This window comes from Montipora capricornis, chromosome 3 (genome assembly GCF_036669925.1).
Source record: "Montipora capricornis isolate CH-2021 chromosome 3, ASM3666992v2, whole genome shotgun sequence".
Lineage (NCBI taxonomy): Eukaryota > Metazoa > Cnidaria > Anthozoa > Scleractinia > Acroporidae > Montipora > Montipora capricornis.
Window position 1 is genome coordinate 31,108,527 of NC_090885.1, and position 21,046 is coordinate 31,129,572.

The 21,046-nt window shown below is 37.9% G+C and overlaps 2 protein-coding genes across 2 annotated transcripts in view; both read right to left on the reverse strand.

The window, feature by feature from the left end:
- LOC138042880 (G-protein coupled receptor 22-like) overlaps position 1 on the reverse strand; it is a 1,236-nt gene extending 1,235 nt beyond the window's left edge. Inside the window, exon 1 of the mRNA XM_068888930.1 lies at position 1. This exon is cut by the window's left edge and continues 1,235 nt beyond it. The gene's annotated coding sequence lies outside the window, so the exon portion shown is untranslated.
- A 2,071-nt stretch (positions 2-2,072) lies between these two features.
- Positions 2,073-20,071, reverse strand: LOC138042879 (guanine nucleotide exchange factor for Rab-3A-like). Its single transcript, XM_068888929.1, has 10 exons — positions 19,259-20,071; positions 13,061-13,205; positions 12,492-12,587; positions 11,940-12,017; positions 8,934-9,161; positions 8,173-8,301; positions 7,070-7,146; positions 6,717-6,816; positions 5,546-5,612; positions 2,073-3,695 (listed from the first exon to the last, which is right to left on the reverse strand). Exons 1-10 carry the CDS (start codon positions 19,528-19,530, stop codon positions 3,589-3,591), a joined length of 1,299 nt encoding a protein of 432 aa, XP_068745030.1. The 5' UTR covers positions 19,531-20,071; the 3' UTR covers positions 2,073-3,588.
- Between the last annotated feature and the right edge of the window lie 975 nt (positions 20,072-21,046).

A 21,046-nucleotide genomic window follows, 5' to 3' on the forward strand; every position in this document is an offset into this window, starting at 1 on the left:
ACAAGATCACCTGCAAACAAATTACGGAATCGTTATTGTCTTTACAAGCCGACTGAGATAAATGGCGTTGCCTGCGATTGGTTGATTTTCCAAAAGGGTTGGAGAATAAAAGGAAGCTATTATTCCTACCCGCGGAGTTCTTTCCTCGGATCTCCGTTTCCACTTTTCCCGTTATCTTCTAAGAATTACTTTTCTAACTTAAAAAAAAAACGTTTTACACTAAAGTTAACAAGGTGCATTAACATATGGCGTTTTGCATGGAAATTCTCCAGGCTGACAATTTTCCTTTTAACTTCCGAGGAATGATATTTGCATTATCAGCGTGTAAAAAAAAGATGTTTTTTATTGGAGCACGTTTGGTACAAAACATCTGCCTTCGCAAAATGTTGAGCCAGTCTAAGTTTTTGAGGCCCCTTTGGTTTTCCAAAAGGTACTTAAGATACATTACTAAAGACATTTAACATGTACAATAGAAAAGAGCTAGAAATTTCTTTTTATAATTTGATGAATCTTGGAACACCCATGACGGATGTATTAGTATAATAAAAATACAACTGAGATTCATGAAAACGAAAATATAGGTCTCCTGAATTAAGACAACCTGGAGTGTTTTCCTGAAAGAAGAGCTTAAAACTGGAACTTCTCTTTTTCCGAGCCGACCATTGAGCCTTTTTAATTACATGCAAAAAAGAGGAATGAGGGATGTTTGCTAATGCGGTTAGCTAACTTGAAACCAGCTCAACAAGCGGTGTGTTTAATCAAAACATATCAGAAATATTAAACGAGGTTCAGTACTTTTTATCGATTCCACAAAAATAGTTTCCTATTGCGTCAAGTCGGGATGCAAGGCGGTTGATTTTTTTGGGCTCAATAGTAATTTTGATTTTTGACGGCAGGGTATCTTACACAATTAAAGGGAGACGTTCTAAAAAACGTGCCGTCATCGAAGGGGATAAAAAAATTCTGCAGAATTTCAATTCATCTTTTTAAATGAAATTAAAGCCGACTTTTTGGCACAGAAAGTTAATGCCACAGGATTTTCAATTTGTTACTAAATGCAAAGTCGTCTTTTGTGACTTTTAAAAATAAAACTTTCAAGACGACGTTACAAATTGTTGCTTAATAGGACGACGCCAATATTCATAAATATTTTATTCTTCTTAATAATATTCTAAAAGAATGCTACAAAAAACTTTAAAAGCACACACACACATTGAAAATAAAAGTTCTCGCTTCTCGGCAGATAAAAGGCACAAGTGCGCAAACCGTAATAACTATTTCAGGCTAATCTTAGCAGTTTATTCCCTTTCGATTAGGAAAAAAACTCGATCAATATTTGCACGAATATTTCAAATTCTTTTTCCAGCACACGTTCTCGAGCAGCCGCACGTATATTTTAGCGAAAATCGGCAGCTAATGGTCTTAACGATGGCTTAAATATTGCTGTTTCTCTTTTGTTTCGTTTTCTATCATTTAAGTAATTTGAACGTTCTTTCGAGATTTTCTCGCCTTCTGTTTATCACATATCTTTATATCGATTTTTTAATTTATATATTCATAAAAAAATCAAATGTACTAAAGATCAATATGACGCTATTCAAAGAGGAGTACGGGCATAAATAATTATTCTTAAAACTTTTCAAGACAAGACAACGATTAACTCAATACATGAAAATAGAAATTGAGGACTTCTCGGCCTCGCAAAACAATAGCCTGCACACAGGCTGCCCGTGCGTCGACCGCTCCACTCTCCCAGCTTTTGACTGCGCGCTATTCGACGCACAGAGAGCCTGTGTGCAGACTCGCAAAACGTGGACTGCATTAGAAGCTCACAACGTGCTGGTAAAAAAAAACGCAATCTAATGTGGGGCAGATATTGTTCTTAGCGGAAAACCCCGCCCCTAACCCTCACCCCCCTCCCCGCGGGATACTCAAAACGAAGGTTAGACATGCCCCCTAAAACCCCATTGAGTCAACTTTACCGGTGGAATCTTCAAAAAGACCACATCTCCGTTTTTATTGTTATTTTTTCGCAAAATTTTTTAACCCTGGAAGAAGGAGTCGAAACCAACTACATTAAAGTACAGCGTTTATTGCATTCTAGCTGATCAAAAGCCACTGTACAAATCTAAGAAAAATAGTATCTAATACAAAAATATAAACTAAAATTCCTCAATCTACATTATGTACATTATTTAGTCGACCAAACACTGGTAAAAGATTAAAACAAGCAATAACTCCAAACATTATATATCGCTCCATCATTTAAAATATTTCAAGCAGAATAAGGAAATTTTTCCAATATTTTTCTTAAATTGAGAAATTCCAAAATGTTGGAAGCAGGAAACAGACTCCGTCCCATAAATAGATAACCAAACCATGGTGAAAACGTTCTCAGAATTTCAAGGCATGGAGTTACTTTTCACTCCCTCCCTCCATACGACTAAGATAATTACCGAAATAAAACTATAGCAATACTTTACCTAGGTAGTTACAGGTGCAAAAATGTAACACTATTCGAAAGAAGTAGTGTTACTTCCAATAACAACGTTTGACCCAAAGTTAAGAATTATTGACAACATGGTCTCATTTAACGTACATGTCTACGATGCGCAAACAATTCAAGTAATCTACTTTTCCTGGTTTCTGCTATTCGAATTTACCACAAACATTTGCTTCGTTCAATCACTTTAACTAATACCCAAACATCAACAAATTAAAAGTAATTGGAAATTCCAAAATTTAGTCTTAGTCCTCCTCCGAGCACTTTCGGCGATACTCCTGCCTTTCGAATTCCATCCTATCTTCGGTAACCCAAAATATTAAGTTTCTGCTAATTGCAGGAGCAAGCTCATATTGAATCTCTTTTAAACCTCTTGCAACCGCTGAAGTATACAACAGCGATCAACTTATGTACAAGGACCGGGATTTTAGTTGCATGATCAATTACAGACCGGAATTGCATATATTAAAATGATACCTTCCTGTGTTCCACCAAAACATGACACCTAAACTTTGCATTAAAAATCGCTCGTTTCGCTCTGCAGCGGGACGGTTGTAAAAATGGTAAAACGTTAGCGCATAACGTGTCAACATGGAAACGACAAAACGCCACACGAAATCAGTTTTCAACGCTTCTTAGCAGCCGCTGTAGATCCAAAACGCACGTTTTGTGCCTCTGACAAAGTCAAAGGATATATTTCATGATAATGTTACTTAAAATTTTCTATAATCAAATGTGCCTTTCAACAAATTCATTCTTTGGAGAAGATCAGAAATAAGCATGTTTAAGCAGCGCTGTAAAGCGCTGTCAATCCGTGCCCACCCAACCCATGAATGGATATAAGGAAATATAAAAAGGGAAACGAAACTTGAACACGTTTAGAACTTCGTCCCGGCATGATTTATAAACACTATTTAAATAGCAATAATTAAAAATGGCACAAAAACCCGTAATATGCTCCTTAAATTCATAACACGAGGTTTCTATCACATTTTCACAATATTCCCCTCGCGTAATTAGAAATGTAAAAATTTCGCTCGAGTTCAAAGTGTCCTCAACTCAGTACATCCACAGAGCATGCGTCGTTAGCATTGTCCGCTGCACTTTTGCAGCTTGTGTGTAGTTTCCATTCCCAACCGGGCAAGCGCCATTTGTCCCCTTAGTCTCATTAGCTCCCAGTAAATCTCGGCCACTAAAAAGAAAACAATTTTGTAAGCATCACTCCAGTATTCAATTTGAACGTCGAAATTCTAAGATTTTATCCACAATAATCTGGTTTTATCCGAAACGAGTTGATAAAGGTAAAGAAAGATTTGTAAGCTGGCGCTTCCGTCGAGCGTTAAGGCCCGGGCAAAAGGCTTTAACGTTTGCTTCAACACCCGTTCGATTTTGTTGAATGATGTTGAACGATGCTGACTGCTGGCGTGGGCAAATAGTTGGGGGGTGGGATTGGGGCGGTTTCAACACCGTTGTTCTACAAAATTCGAACGGAAGTTTAAGCCGTTTACCCAGGCCTTTTCCCGTACCTCCGTAAAAAAGGTTATTTGAAGAGTTGGAAGAAGAGGGTCACAATGCCAGATTCTCAGAAAAGTAGGGCACTTTGGAGTGAGGTATGGGGGAAGAGTGTAGGGCACAATAAGGAGTTGAAAAGCCTAGAGAAACCGTGAAGACGATGTCAAGATTATTGTAGTCAGCGTCGAAAAACAACTGCGGAAAACTGCGAAATGGAAATCCCCTGGCCCTAATGGATCCCTAGGACTCACAAGAAAAAAAGAGCACATAGCCGATCAGCTGGAGGACTGCCTCCATCGATCCAACAAAACTAAGTTCCAAATTGGATGACATCAGCGGATGGGATCAGTTGCGACCAATTCGGACAAACGTCATGTCTCCCCTTGGCGTGGAAACTTCCTAGCAGTATCTTGGCAGATCAGTTTATCAACATCGAGAAAGTTGGGGTTTGATGCGTGAGGAAGAATGTTAGGAGAACGATGGACCAACGTTTGGTCGACATAATGATTTTAAAGAACTGTAAGAGAAGATCGACGGGCTTGGGAGGGGCTTGCATGACTTTTAAGGAAAACTTAAACTTCGAGTTCCAAATAAGAGGAGGACAGAATTGACAAATAATTTTACTGCTTCTTTTAACATACATTGTAGCCCAAAATAAAGTGATTTGTAAAAACTAACACAGTTTTTATAAAGATGGCTGAGAGTCATCGAGACTGTCAACGTTGTCAACATTAAATAACTCTCTCTTGGGCGATGTTAAAAGATTAACAAATAAATTCCATGTTGCCATGCGCCTGTTCAGTAAGCGATCAAAGATGTCACCAAAATGTGGTACGAACAAAACGTGGAGCCACGTATCACTGATGTTCTTACCACATTTCAACGTCTTCTGTGCTCCATTACTGAATAAGCGCACGTTAACTTGGAATCTATATAATAAAAAATTAAACATTTTTTATGGTTCCCTCTAACAGATCATAGATGAGAACCAATCAAATTGTGTGCATTACTGAGCTTATTATATGAACCAGTACTTAAACCAGTATATTAACTTATCGCGGACTTATCTACAGTAGCCTGATGAATTTCTACAACAGACAAAATTGTCAGTTCAAGGCATACGACTAGGTGAGGTCAACATCAGAGGTGGGATATTTCAAAGGGACAACTTAATTTCCTCCCCTGTTTGTTAAGTCACTGATCCTAATGACAGGGTTTTGAAGAAGGTTAAGGCTGCTATGATCACGGTTGCGGCAACTGAGTCATGATGGCCTCTCATTGCTTATGGATGATTTGATAATCTATGGAAACAACGATAAGCAGCAAAAATATATTGTCCAGAAAGTGAGCTAGGTCGTCAACAGCTGTGTGTGCATGGGGTTGGGTATGTTTAATTGAGCAATACTGGTTATGAAATTATGAAAGCAAGATTCGCCAGACCGCCATTATCATCGCTTTTCTCAAGTTTCGTACTCATATCTTTACTTTTTTCAAAGTGCTTTACAATTTGACACTGAAAGGATCACATACCATCGGCCTTGACCAATCCTTGCTGAATGTAACGTACGTATGTGTAAAAATCACAAACTGCTACTATCTGAAAAGAAATTAATGCAAAACCCGGTAAATCGACTCCCAGGTCGTGTTCAGGGGCCGAGCGCCCAGCCGGCAGCACAGCTCCTTCGGTCCGACCTCGTCGAGCCGCGCCCTTAGCAATTTAGTCTCCCACTGCGAGTAAGAGCGTTTAGCAGGTCGGGCATTATTATTAAATCCTAATGTCGGGAAGTCTGGAGAATTGATGGTTTGTATCTCATGTCACGGTGGCCATGTTGAATGGCAAGAACAATAGACTGTCTCTCCGCTGGGAACTAAACTCTGGGAAAAAAATCGTATTGTATTGCCATCCAACATGGCCGCCGTGTCACGTGGGTGCAAACCAAGAACAATCTTTTGTTGCCATTACAAAGTAAAGATTGCATTATACATGTACTTGGAGTCAAATGCAGGGTTCTCGTTTCAGACCGGAGGCCGAAACGTTTCGTCCGGTTGTTTACCACTTCACGTCCGGGTGTTTTGACTTGTTGGCTTTTTTTCCCTTTTTTTTTGTTTTCTTTTTGGACTTAGGAATCTCAAGAATCCATGGGCTAAAGAAACACAAACTAACAAGAAGCCTCATCACCTTACTTTATCGCATTAACGCGATAAGTTTAGTTTTCTTTTTTTCCCGCAAACTCAAGAATGCAAACAGCATTTTATAGTAATTTACAGGGGACCCATCAACCTTACAACGGAAACGAAACCATGTCCGGCACTTTCATTATTAAATCCGGTACTTTGAATAGCCATGGAAAACCCTGGCTTAAATTAAGGCCAGAGCGATATGGGTCCATTTCAAATAATGTTGTTTGACCTGCTCCCAACTGTGTGGTTTCGTAGCTCAGTTGTACTGCACCGGCATTGAATCCCGTTGGAGTCACCTGAATTTTTCAGGCCTCAGTTGTTCGAAGGGTGGATAGCACTATCACCCACTGAATATAAAATCAATTGGTTTTTCTTGTGTTTTATCCGCTGGATAGTGATTATCGGGTGGATAGCGCTATCCACCTTTTGAACAACCGAGGCCAGGTGTCTATAAGGCAACAATTGCCTAAATTGTGTGCGAGAATCAGTTCTCTCATTTGTATCCACTCTTGCTACTTACCCTTACTCTACTGTTTCTACTAAGGTTATACCAGTCTCCTTTCTCCGATAACTTTACACGATGAAAACATGGCCGAGACATGCCCGTTAATGCACATTTCCTGAAAACAACAAACAAGCAAACAAACAAAGAATTAAAATGCAAATTCTGAGGTAGATAAAAAGCTAAAAAACGAAAAGCAACGTATTGCGAGTCACTTTAAACACCATCACCAAAATAATGTTGTCATCAACATCATCCCGATTGTCAATTTAAGAGGGTATGTAGATGTAACAGAGGTATAGTGGACTGTGTCAGGATACAGTTAAAGCAATGAATGGTAAGCTACCACACTTAACATGTATACACTGTACCTGAAAGCTGGTTTGCCCGTAGATGTCTCCATCATCAGTGTGTTGTTTTCAATTGCACTGTGCACTGCTAAAGCAAGCTAAAAGAACACAATAGATAGGTCAATTAGTTACAAATCCAAGCAAAATTCAACAATATGCAATATGCATATAAACAGAAACCTTCATGCATTATGCCAGCAAAGCAAGCATGTACATGTATCATGTTGCACACTTTCCATTGTCTATAATAATGCTTTATATTACTGCATTCAAAAATTGTACCATCTTTGAGGAAGAAGTCCAGTTTCGAATTTACCAGGATGTGCTAAACAACAGAAAGTTAATGAAATGATACACACCAGTTACTTAAATCTCTTACTTCCCTTCTGTGGTCAAATTTGTGAAAATTTCAATACCTTTAAGTCAAAGCAAATTATTTTTATCCAGCAGCCACGCTGAGTTGAAACTGAACTAATAATTTCATAGCGTATTTAAAACTGGCTTGTTATCTTCGCAAGCCATTTAAGTTCCTCATTGCATACCACAAATTTGTCCATTTTTCAAAGTCTGTGACTTTTTAGATCTAGCCTATAAGTAATGTTTAGAAGGTTAATATACAAAAGATAATCCTATTCTAATCTTACCTAATTTGGCGATACAATGTACTAATAAAATTATAAGGACCCGGATGTTAGAACACGAGGCCAGACAGTAAGAGAGTCAGTTTTAATTTGTTAAGCATGAAATAAACAACGTTTCTATCAACTCCTGACTCCAAGTTTGACAACATCGTTACATTGGCGATGAGGACCACAAACTCCAATATATCGTGATCCACTATATAGCTATCTGGCAGAAATTACCATTTGAGTTATCCACTAGACAGTGATTTTTTTTATTACATACCATTTTCCACCATTCTAACAAGTGGGGCCAAATATACAAGATTATGGCAGATAATGTACTTTCAAAACCTACTGGATTATCCTTGGAGTGGGTGATTTATTGAAGAAATAGCAAGATCCAATTTCAGTCGGAGTCAGATTTTCTTAAATTCAATAACCAAGCAGACTTCCATGACTTGTTGGAACCCAGGATTACTACATGTACAATCCCTCTTTTACCTCTTTGTTAGGGAAGTTCAAGCAAGGGGCTACATCTTCCTGGTATATTCTGGCTAAAAATGGCTGATCATGTGAAACAGAACGCTCATCCATCCACTGAAGAAACTCACGGAAAAGAATAACATCCACCTAGAAAGAAAAATGAAAACATAAAACACTTGGAGGCTTCTAAAATGATACATGTACCTGCAAAAAGTGCATGAGCTTAATTGACTCTTGAATGGTCCCATCCCCCATTGACGAGTAAAATCATTTGGCGTTAGGCAGAGTAAGATCTATGAAGTCTCACTCCTAGGTGTCAATGGTGTCAACATTTTCAAACTACATGTAGTTTAAATTTAATTTTCCTTTGTTTCAGATGATGATATTGAATATGAGACAAGGAAAAATCAAAATTGAAGTGGTTTGAAAAATTTTAAACCAAGAAAAAATTGAACCACAATGTATACATACCTTTACATGTCATATTCTCCCTTTCCTTTAATTGTAAGTTGTTTTGTGTTTTGTATGGCATATTTTATCTGTGTACCCCTGGCCCATTGACTAGAAATTTTCATACAATGTAATGAGGGTGTCTAATCAGGTTTCTGTATATATATCCTTGTCCTCAAATATTTTCTTTATTTGAGTACCGGTACCTTCCTACCAATAACCGTTACATGTATGTAATGTTTTCAAGATTAAAATCAATCAAATTACTAATCAATGGTAATTAAATGGCCTTTGAACCCACATATCTATTCCAACTCAATTATACTAACCTCTGGTTCATCAGCCAGGGTATCCTTTTGATGACGAGAATTTTCATGGCAGGACCCATCAAACTTTACCACAGCAGCATCACAGTCATATGACCCACACTGTGTGCACGGACTAAGATGATCTGTACTGTGCCGTCTAAATCCCATTCCTTTGGAATGACCGTGTGGTGATGTGGAGGTTAAAACCAAATGCTTCAAGGCTGTAACCTCTCCCTGAAGAACATCAACCTATCAAAAGAGCATTACCAGCACCAAATTAATTAAGCAATCTAAATGGTGACTTAACATTTTTAACTTCCTCTCACATTTAGTGACAAGGAAAAAATAATAACTACAAGACACATTGTAACAGTGGATGAAGCCAATAATAAAACGTAACTGGGAATACAAAGGTGGGACACTGTAACTGCACAATGATACCACTTTCATGTACAGCAGACAAACGAAAACTGTTAGGCTAGAAGGCAATAACATTATGAGCAAACATGCAGTTGGCTTTGTCACCCTTTTACGTTCATGTTCCAACAACACAATTTGTCAAAAAGAAGCTAGTTCGCAAACACATTTCTCTGTTTTGACGAATGCAAAGACTCTTTGTTCTCAGCACATTATCAACACATTTGATGGTTGGCTTAATATCTTTGAGCAACAATCTACATACATACACGTCAGGTACAAAAGGAAATAAGAAAGTTCAACAATTCAAGCAGAGAGAAGTTGTTTTGTCCTGTTAAAAGCTAACATCACCTTTTCTATTTTTACTTTTTAGCCACAATGACGGCAGCTGGGAAAAAACGAACATACAATTCAGCCAAAAACCAAAGTGCTGCAACAATGCAGGTCTGAATGACATGCATAGTGCAAAAACAAACTACAAGAACCAACTTGGTCAGTTGTCTGATCGACAAGACAAATAAATCTCCTTTGAGGAGACTGTGCAGAGGAAGCTCAGAGTGTGTGGCACAGTACATAGTTATAGTTACAATGCATATTAAGTGGATGCCCTAAGTTCACACAGATAGAGCAGAGAAAGCACCACGAGAAGGAAGCAATAAGAGTTCAATGGAAATTGAGAAAGAGATATGGGGTTCAAAGTGGAAAGAGCTGGTATCAGCACCTGAGGATCTCCTAGTGATCAGCAATGATGGGGAGAAACTGATGTGGGACAACACTATCATTGATAAATGTGTGCTGCACAACTGGCCAGATATCACCCTTGTTCTGAAAGATGTGAGGGTAACATCTGCTAATGTCGGATGTACATGTAGGACGATTTACATGTAGCTTCTGAAGTACAACAGATGCAAAAGCAGGGCTTTTCATAGAAGCAGGCAACCGCTGGAGACCCTGGGAACAAGGTTGTATCCAACCTCAGTAATTAAATGTACCTTTTGGCAGAGAAGAGATGTTTTTGTCTCCCTTTGCACTTGCAAAGTACCTTGGCATTAAAATTTGGAAAATATAAATCAACTTTAAAGGAACCGAGCATTGTGAAAAACTTGAGAATTCCGTTGTAACTTCCGCTTCTGCTAGTTAGCTAAGTGCTGCGGTGATTCAAAAGCAACACAAAGAAAATAATTCAGCTCGCTAAATCAATGAAGAAAGTTTTAGTTGAGTTGTATCAGCAGTGAGAATAACATTACACTGAACACTGGCGTTTCTAAAACGAGGGTAAGGGTAAGACCACTCAAGGGTCAGGGTAAGGGTAAGGATACGAATACAAAAAGTACCCTAAACATGCATAAAAGCTAACCTTAGGCCTAATTAGACCTAAACAAAAGTTTAAGGTTAGCTTTTATGCATTCTTAGGATACTTTCTGTATTCGTATCCTTACCCTTACTGTGACCCTTGGTCTTACCGTACCCTTATCCTTGTTTTAGCAACGCCGCTCTGAACACAGTCAGGTTAATTGCAGTTATCGTCATGAAATTAATCCCGAACACAGCTTATACAATGATTTTGAACAGTAAACAAGAATTTGGTTGTATTCTAGGCATGACAAGTGAAACATTTGTTGACAATTCTGGCCTCCATTATTTTAGAAACATTACATTTCAGGAAGAATTGAAGGATGTTCAAATTACTTGTAGTCTTGAAAACTCTCATTGCAAGTATCGAAAGGTTCCTTTAAAAAAAACATGTTTTACAGACCCTTTCTTCAACAGCGATTGCCTTACTGCACAGCAAAAAGCTGTGGATGCAAGTTTCTGTTGATCTGACCGCGCATCTTAATTCCTCAATTGGTGCATAACCACATTTCCTTGCACCTTTGGCCACAATCCCTTTTCCCGTTTCAAAGAAAAATTTGTTCTTCTCCTGATTAGAGAGCTGCTTTGTTCGTTCGCTTTAGGCTCACTCACTGCGATTCTTAAATTGTAATTTAGTACTTACCGTTTATTCTTTGTAAATATCTATCATTATTAATTATTCTTGTAAAGTGCTATTGATATTCCTCTTTATTGTAAATAGCGCTATAACAGAATTATTATTATTTTTATTATTATTATTATTATTATTATTATTACTATTATTATTATTATTATTATTATCATCGTTGTTGTTATCATAACTTGAACTCATTCAAGACATTATGTATTCAAATTATCAAGATAATTAACATGTCTGAATTGGTTAGTGTTATTTGTTTATTTTTAATAACTCTTTCATTGCCTTCGAACGAAGTGAAAGTCTTGTAAAAATTAAAAATACTGTTCCTTTTGACTAAATACATTATTTTGTCATTACCTTAGCTAATTTTGAAGCCCAGAAATCTGCAAATTGTATTTCTAAGCCAAGCCTTCTACATGTAGATGTCAAAATTTTCTGAGGGAGCATGCCCCCAGACCCCCTCCTAGGCCCTCCTAGACCCCCCGGGATCCCCTAGGAGACCCCCTACTCTCATTACTGGGAGACACCTACTCAAAATTTTATTGAAAACCCTGCAGCAAGTGGGAATTAATGTTTCCCTTTTGTCTTTAAACTTAAACAGCTATCTGTTAAAATACCTTGTTGTTTGCCTCTTTTAATCTCTTTTCTGCTGCTGCCCGTTGTACGTTTGCCTCCCTAACCATAGCGTGTGCCTCCTGAGTAAAATATAACAATGTCAATCATTAGCAGCTCAAAGCCAAGATGTGTAAAAAAACATTGAATTCATTTCACATTATTGCTTAATTAAGGACCATAAGAAGTGAAAGTTCCAGGCACCTTTTGGTAAAGGTTGAAAAACACTTTCTTAAAATTTTTCTTCAGTGCAGCTTAGGACTGCTTAAGTGGCTGGGTGGCGCCACATTGTACATGTAAACAGCAGGTAAAAGAACAAGGAGGCTATAGTCACAATAATGGATAAAATTAATTAGAAAAAGGAAATGGTGCATGTGTTTGTTTTGGTGGCCATTGGTTGGGTGACTTGAGCATCATTTTGAAATAAGAAAGGAAGACATGTACATGACAGTATTTCAGTGACTCTGTAGCCTGTTAGCAGCTGGTTGGCTGCCAACTATAAGTGTCCTTTATATATTTACAAGTATGTTAGAATGTTATTTTCTTTTGAAACACACCTGAAACAAACTTGCTGTTAATTCTTCCAACTCAGACTCCAACTCATTTCTTACTCTAGACAGCTTTTCGCATTGTTCATCTTTTAACTTGAGTTCCTGTGTGATATGGTGCATGTTAAAATACAAGCAAAGATTTTAATAATAATAAATTGATGCAGCTACAGTAAATGCAATGTAACAATTTAAGTTAACAAAAAAGAGCAGTCACTGTAGTGGTATGGGCCAGTCGATCATCAAAGAGCGGAAAGCAGTATTTCGCACAGGGGCATGCTCATTCAGTCGCTTAAGCACATCCCATGCAGTGGTGGTTTTAAAATTGGCATTACAAGAAATAAAGCCACAAAAACTTGTGTAATGATAACAAAAACATCCCTGTGGCATTTGAAGCAAAAATTCAGGGGTCAAGTTAAACACTTTACTTTGTTTCACTTCAACCTTGTGTTCACATTTATGAGATTTCATCAGGAGGACAAGCCTTAAGACTACAGAATTTCTTGTTGAGACAACACATTCTCTCCACAACAACATCGAAGATTAAAACTCCTCCAACATCATTTAGAACTACCCACCTCTTGAGCCTTCTTCAGCTCTTCTTGCAATCGTTCAAAAGCTTGTGCTTTCACTTCTTCTCGACTTGGGGAGGTTGGTGCCCGCTCTCTGAAGACTGTGACAATTTCTTCACTGGTAATGCTACACTGTGACTCATTTAGTGATCTGACCAAGAAGAAGTTTTTGTAACTTTGTTAGTGCCTTTTATTTTACTACAAAAGTTCCCTTTGCTTATTTCAAAAAAGACCTTTCGAAAAAATGAAAACTTGAATCTTCGTTTTTAAACTATCTTTCCCTTCCCTCTTGTTTCAGATACATGACTGTGTTATTCACCGGCCAGGAGGTCCATCTAGGAAAAAACTGTGCCAGGGGTCTCAAGTACAGCCTAAAACAGCAGTCCAAGGGCCGTACTCAAGGCCAGTGAATAACCTAGTATTATTATATGACTAGCTCCGTGAGCGGGCAAGATGAACCAAATCGCGCGCTCTGATTGGCTACCCGAGCGGGCAAGATGGAGCGATACTGCCCGCTCGGGATTTCTCGCTTGGTCCCGCAAGATCAAAGATCATTTTTTGGTGTTTTAAGTCATATAATAAATCCTTTATTGACCAAGATTGTTCGGTCAAGATGTCTGGATATTGGCCTCGTTCTTTTTTTGCGTGTTTATGGACCTCGACTTCGTCTCGGTCCATAAACACGCAAAAAAAGAACTTGGCCAATATCCAGTCATCTTGACCTCACGCTTGGTCAATAACCCATACTTATATTTTTTTCCTAAAAATATCTGCTGCCTGGGAATCATTCCTTAAGGCTGGCCTGCGATGCTTATTACCAAAAGAGAAAAATTAATATTTAATGTCAGGCAATACTGCAATGATCGGTTGATTCTGTTCACAATATTTATTAATTTGTAACGCAAGACTGTTTACTTTTTAAAAATTTAAAAGGCTTCAAAAAATCTATTTTTGGCGCATGATTCACACAAGCTCGCCCAACCAGGGCTAGGATTCCACCTGGGTTGGCGGGCAAGATAGAAAAATGACGCCCGCTCCCAGAGCCAATCAGATTGCAGGATTTGCAGGATTCCGCCTGGTTGCGCACTGAGAAAAATAAATAATAATATTACATTTTGAGGTTGTTAAACAAAAAAATGATGATGTCAGTATTACACAATGTTAAGTCAGATGACAAAAAAATCTGAAAAAAAATAATGGAACAATGAAATTATAAAACTGTGCACCAGCAAATATGTTCATTGAAAAGGTTAATGCGTTAAACGAAACCCACAGTGATGTCTCTCTTATCTCCATCCCTTGCTGTCATAAACCAACAAACTCCAGTGTTAAAATAGATAAGAAGAGACTGAAATGGTTTTACTTGAAAACCACCTATAACAGTCCTCATAATTTTGTTGACATAATATTTATCTCTTCACAAGCCCATGCACTGGTAGTAAACTTGTTTTTGTCTTAGACAAAACATAAAAATATAAATCCTGCATAGAAAAAACTGTCATTCTAACATTAGTAGGACTGAGGTGTTCTTCATCACCATACTGGGTTTACTAGAGATGCACAACAAATTTTAACCAAAGAAAAATAAATTATATTATTTCTTAAGGGGGAGTTAATTAAGCCGGCTCCCAAGTAGACTTTCTTTGGTCTTAGACATGCATTCCTCTGCCACAAAGACTACCAAAAGGTGGCATGGCAAGCCAAAAGAATGTCTGCAGGGGACGCTAAGATGAGAAAACATGGTCTCAAATAAAAAGGCCAAGCCATGGTGCTGTTGCAGTGTAAATGTTGGGAAAACTTTTCCAAGAGCAACATCGATCGAAACTTATTATGTCAAACACCACCTCTGATGGCTTGTTATAATACACATTCTACATAGGGTTCCTAAGCAACAGTAGGAAGGTTAGTTCTTTGGGAAAGCTCTTATGACAGTCACTAGGCTAGACAACTCAGTATGATTTCAGAATACTGTGCCACTTTTTAGAGTGGGAATAATAATGTATTGACATCTCAGTTGCATTTCATCTACTAGAGAAGTCCTCAGGATGAATATTTACACAAATGTACTACTGTAGGTAAAGCTACATGTATGATACTCGCAGTTGTGAAGGCACTTTTAGAAATTGGGCAGAGGCCTGAAAACAGGACTTCCAAAGGGTTTGAAACTGTGTCCTCGCAATGCTGGTGCCAAAATTATGTGCCTGTGATTAATGAATTCATCACAGAAACGTTTGAACTCACAAATGATGACCAGCTCCCAACATTGGCTTCATAGCTCGGATTGGTTACAGCATTGCACCAGCATCACAAAGATCGCAGGTTTAAGGAGGTTCGAAAGGGTTCCAACACCTAGAAGACACCCTTTTTAAATCAAATAACGCTACAACACTGGGACATTACTAAACAACGAAACACCGAAACAAAGCACCAAAACACTATTAATGACCCCACCATACATTGAATACTAACCTACAAAGGTTGGATTTGAGATTAATTAAATATAGTTTTAGGCCTAATAAGGCCTAAAATGTTATTGCTCCTAATCTCAGACTTAATCTGAATCCTAATCTTAATCTCAATGAATTAGGAGCAATGACATTTTAGGCCTAAAATTATATTTAAATCCAACCTTTGTCTGTTAGTATTCAATGAATGGTGGACTACTATGTGGTGTAAGCCGCACACAAAACGACAGCGCACAAAACGCCCTGAGGGCTGTCTTAAAACTTTTGCTTAGGCCTAATAAGAATACAGAAAGTATCCTAAACATGCATAAAAGCTAACCTTAGGCCTAATTAGGCATAAACAAAAGTTTTAAGACAGCTCTTGGGACGTTTTGTGCGCTCTCATTTGTGCGAGGCTTACACCATGTAGTAGCCGAATGGTGGGGTCACACAAGGTGTTTTGGTGCTTCGTTTCATTGTTTCGGTGTTTCAGTGTTTTGCGGTTTAGTTATTCCCACAACACTGTATCATGTAACAGCAATGATATGGTACCATATGAAATACCAATTATTTCCAAACAAGATGTGATCATTATTGAGATATAATAAGTGACCATGGCAACGGGAAAGCCCAGCAAAAACAACCTATATTTTGGATTTAGTTGTACTCATACATGTACCATAAAGACTCGTGTATAATTAGCAGCACCCCCAACTTTCAAGCATGAATTTCGAAAAAAATAAGAACTCCAAAAAAGCACTCTTGTAAAAAAGTTGGTCGTTTGTTCGCAGATATTAACAATATACGTTAATCAACTTTGAAAATACTTTTTAAAAGCTTCTTTTTAATCAATTTCCCTTTTCCTTGTGACTGACAACAATTCTCTTCATTGCTTAAGCCCACAGTCGAAATGAAAACAATATAATTTGCAAGAAAATAGTGCAGGCCTAGGAGAACGATTGCTTGGTAACCACGCAGTCATTATTTTAACAAGGGAAGTCTGGACATGGAAATGTTCGCATATCAAGACCTTTGGAACCCATCTATCGGAGAAAAACTTGTTGCTAAACGAGAGTTTAACAATCCCATAGCCAAACATGCCATGATAAGAGTAGTGAAGGGCAATGAAACCGTCTGCCATTTGCCTCGCGAGTTCTCCCGAATAGCGCGGTATTTTCTCGCACCTGCGATTTTTGACCCAAAACTTAAGCAAAAAGGTGCGGCTTATACAAGAGTCTTAACGGTATCTCAAAAACGAACTTGGTGACCCCACCTTTTTATTTCTGAAAAGTAATCGGAGGGCAAGATTAAACTTTCTGCAAAGTTTAAAAAAATTCTGTCAAGCCGATTCAGAGCCACCTTAATAATTGATTTTTTAAAGGTGGCTCTGAATCTGCTTGACAGACGAACTTGGTGACAGACCCTGTTTTATTGCTGAAAAGTGACTGGGAGGCCATGATGGAAATCATTTTTGCACAAAGTTTAAAAAAAATATGTCTAGCAGATTCAGAGCCACCTTTAAAAAATCAATTAAGGTGGCTCTGAATCAGTTTGACAGAATTTTTGTTAAACTTTGCAGAAAGTTTCATCTTGCCCTTCCGAATAACTTTTCAGAAATAAAAAGGGGGGTCACCAAGTTTGTCTTTAAGATAGAAGCAACTGAAGACAAAATAACGGGTGTTTTTGAAAGGCTTGCCTGTTGCCACAGTGACATATTACGTCACAATAATGACTGTATTTTGTTCAGCAATAATTCGAGTTGACATTTGGTACTACAATTTTGCTAATACATGACACAACATTGTGGTGCAGATCTAAGAGCGTCAGTTGGAAGCATTGAAACTGGTTTGAGCCACCTGAAACCCCATTGAAGTCCTGAATTTTTCAGGCTGCTCTTGATTCAATATAATTATGCTTCATTTCATATATCATCTTGTTGGGATGAATACTATTTAGCATTACCTCCCTATTATTTTTATTCTTTACCTACAAATTGGACTGATGTCAGTTTTTATTATTATTAATAACTTCTTACTAACCGAGCGAGAGGGCCGTACTGGGGAATATTGGCCCGAGGTCGTGGCAGTATGGACCGAGTGCAGCGAGGTCCATACAAAAACGACCGAGGGCCAATATTCCCCAGTACGGCTCCAGCTAGCTCGGTTATTAAGTAGTTTATTATATGGCTTTTTAATTACCTTTTGCTTTGTTTTTGCAAGCCCGTAATTAATCGGCCCATGGGCATTACAGGAGAATAATGCTCTACAATTCAGTCACAATTAGCCAATCAGAGTGCACGTTATATCGGCTACAAACACAAGCTATATAATAATAATAATTACTGATTCAGTGACTTCACTAACAATAATTATTGTGCAAACTGTGGAAAGACCAACAACACTACCACACGATTTGTACATGTATCTCCTCAAATACTTGAACTATAATCTACCGGTGCTTGTAAAGCAAACTTTCAATTTTGACTACAAACTATTACAACTATTAATAATTATGCTATTTATTTCTCCACATTAAAGCTGTATTCATCTGTTTTGACGTTCATGTGATGTTTCTCTTATGATGCATTGGTGACATCAACAATAATAAATTATTACTATTTCCATCAGCAAACCACTAATATTGGTTGATAAGGATAACATATGGGGCCAATAATCCTTTTCCTTTAGTAACTCTAGAATACCCGGCCGTACTGTGTTGTATTAGCGGTATTGCTTGAAGAAAAAGGTATATGACTTTACAATACACACCATTCATGTGCAAAAATAAGAGGCTGGGCATCTTCTTTTGTATTTTCACGACAATCTACATGTAATATCACTTTTGTTTAAAAAATCAAATATTTGCATTTAATGATATGATGCCAGAAATTTGTTTAAGAAATGGTAAACTAAAAGTGTTACAAATTTCCTAGTTAGTATCGACAAGGCAAGCCATAACCCATAACATAAAGAAACAACAATGATTAAACAACAAAATAAAAAAATTAACGTCAGGTAAAACACATTCAGGAGGCAATAAATTATTGAAAATGAATGTAAAAATTACTGAACAAATATAATTTTCCATTTAATGATATGATGCCAGAAATTTGTTTAAGAAATGGTAAACTAAAAGTGTTACAAATTTCCTAGTTAGTATCGACAAGGCAAGCCATAACCAATAACATAAAGAAACAACAATGATTAAACAAAAAATAAAAAAATTAATGTCAGGTAAAACACATTCAGGAGGCAATAAAATATTGAAAATGAATGTAAAAAATACTGAACAACAAATATGGAAAAACCCAGACATCAAGCTTAAAATAATTCATTCTGGAAAGAACTTGAATGTTGTAGTTAAGATCTGTTCTTGGTTAAAAAATTTTCAGACTAGTTTGTTTTTTACCCATCTTTCTTTTGTCTTACAGACATTTAATCATAATCTGAAACAAAGGAAAGTAAAACACAAACTAGTTTGGAAAATTTTTAACCATGGCAATTTTTAACAACAACATCAACAAGAAATGACCAGAATGTTGAGAGCTTTATAGTACTTCCGCCGGTCAAAATAGCGACCCTCTCTGTAACATATGATATTTAAAAAGTCAGATCACGACAAGTCAAGCACTTCTACAAATATGATGACGGCATATCCTGCATGATCGTGTATTTTGCAGGCATACGATTGAAATCGGTTTAAAACGATTATACATATATAAACAAGGAGACATTAAATGCGTGTCAGGAGTTTGTCGTACCTTTCCGTGCCATCCACTACCATGAAGACATCCGCATCTCTCGAGTTCAAAAGACCGGGTGGTGGGGGAGGATCCGATCGTTGTTTATTTGTCGCCGAAACCCTTGATCTTTCTCTTGTTCTATTGTATTGCAGCTGTGAGGCATTACTACATGTTCTTGGTCGAAAACCTGCCCCAGATACATCAGGTTCGCTTGAAGTTCGTTTGAATCTCGATGCTTCGGGAGACAGGAAATTCGAATCAGACAACGCCTCCGTCATAACGTTTGCCATGAAGAGAAACTTAACAAAACAACTGCAGCAATTTCAAACTTGAACTTGTGTAAGTAAGCTTCTGTTAATGCCACCACCGTGCGAAATGTATCTTGAGTCAGCTCATTTTATATTAATGAAGGCCAGTATTTTGCATAGAACCGCAGAATATTATTTTACGAGGCAAAGCAAGCCTGTCCCTCAGGTCTTGTTCCAGTTGTCGTCCAGTTGACGAATCAACAATGAAAAGCGCTTCCGATTGATCACTAATCACGGCAGATACGCAACCGAAGCAAAACACACCAGCTCTTCATAAAGCCGTGAAGAAATATAAATATCACTTCTATAAATCACGCACAATATTGACGATGTTTCGTGACGTCCACTATTTGAGGCCAACGCGGCCTACGCACACGAAGTGTCCAATTACACAGAAGAAATGTCGTCGCGAAAGAAGTATCACATGTAAATTAGGGCGCTAAGCTGACAGAAACTTCGCAAGTTTTTTTGCCACTTCCTAACTTCGTGACAGGAAGCGACGGGACCAAAAAGACTGCTACCCAGTTCTCCATCAGAATTTTATGATCTTCCATTACGTGGGAGGCCTGTGGCAGACCACGTTATTTGCCTTGAGAGAGTCGTTTTAAATTCTTGGCTTGATACGGGTGTCTTGAGGACGAACACCCCAAAGACCGTAACACTCAGAAACGAAGAAAGTAACCCAAAACCCTCAATTTGGCTAACCCTAGGCCTAAAAACCAACTTTAGGTAGGCCTGGGGTTAGCCAAATTGAGGGTCAGTGGGTTACTTTCTTCGTTTTCGGGTCTTAAGGATCTTTGTTTTCAAGACAAGCCGGCTTGATACTGTCATGTCGGACAAACGATATGCATGTATCTTTTTATTTTTTCTGACGAAAGGTCACCGTAAAAGCTCACACGGACTTCTCAACGCACACATCACTTTCTTCGAATTACTTTCTCAGACTGAATTTTAGGAGAAGCAACCTCCTAAGCCTCCTTTGAAATCGATTTTGTCAATCAAGTGCGATAGAACAGCGATCAATGCGAGAATATTACACCTCTTGCCACTATTTCCGGTTTACACCGTAAATAAATAATTAAAATTGCTTTTATTGAATGTTAGCACATACAAATGTGATCACAAAGGAAATGTCCGATTCTCATCACACTTAACCTTCCTTATAAGCGCTTTTTCCACTTCCCTTGTGACTCTCAGTTGGCTTCAGCAATCCGTGACATTTGCAATAAAGCTTCACCTTTACACAAATAGCAGCATCTCACGTAAACGCCACCAAGTCACGTTTGCAATTAAATTAATACATCATTCATGACCATTACAATGGTTTTAAATCTCGGAAGTGGGCTATTGCTCCGCTTTCAATCTTGTTGATTACTATGAAGTCAAATAAAAAACGATGATTGCATCCTTTGTTTCTAATAATCGATTTCAATATACAGAAAGGTAAATACTAAAACATGGAATCACCTAAAACCATCTACAACCACGCTCCTTTTAC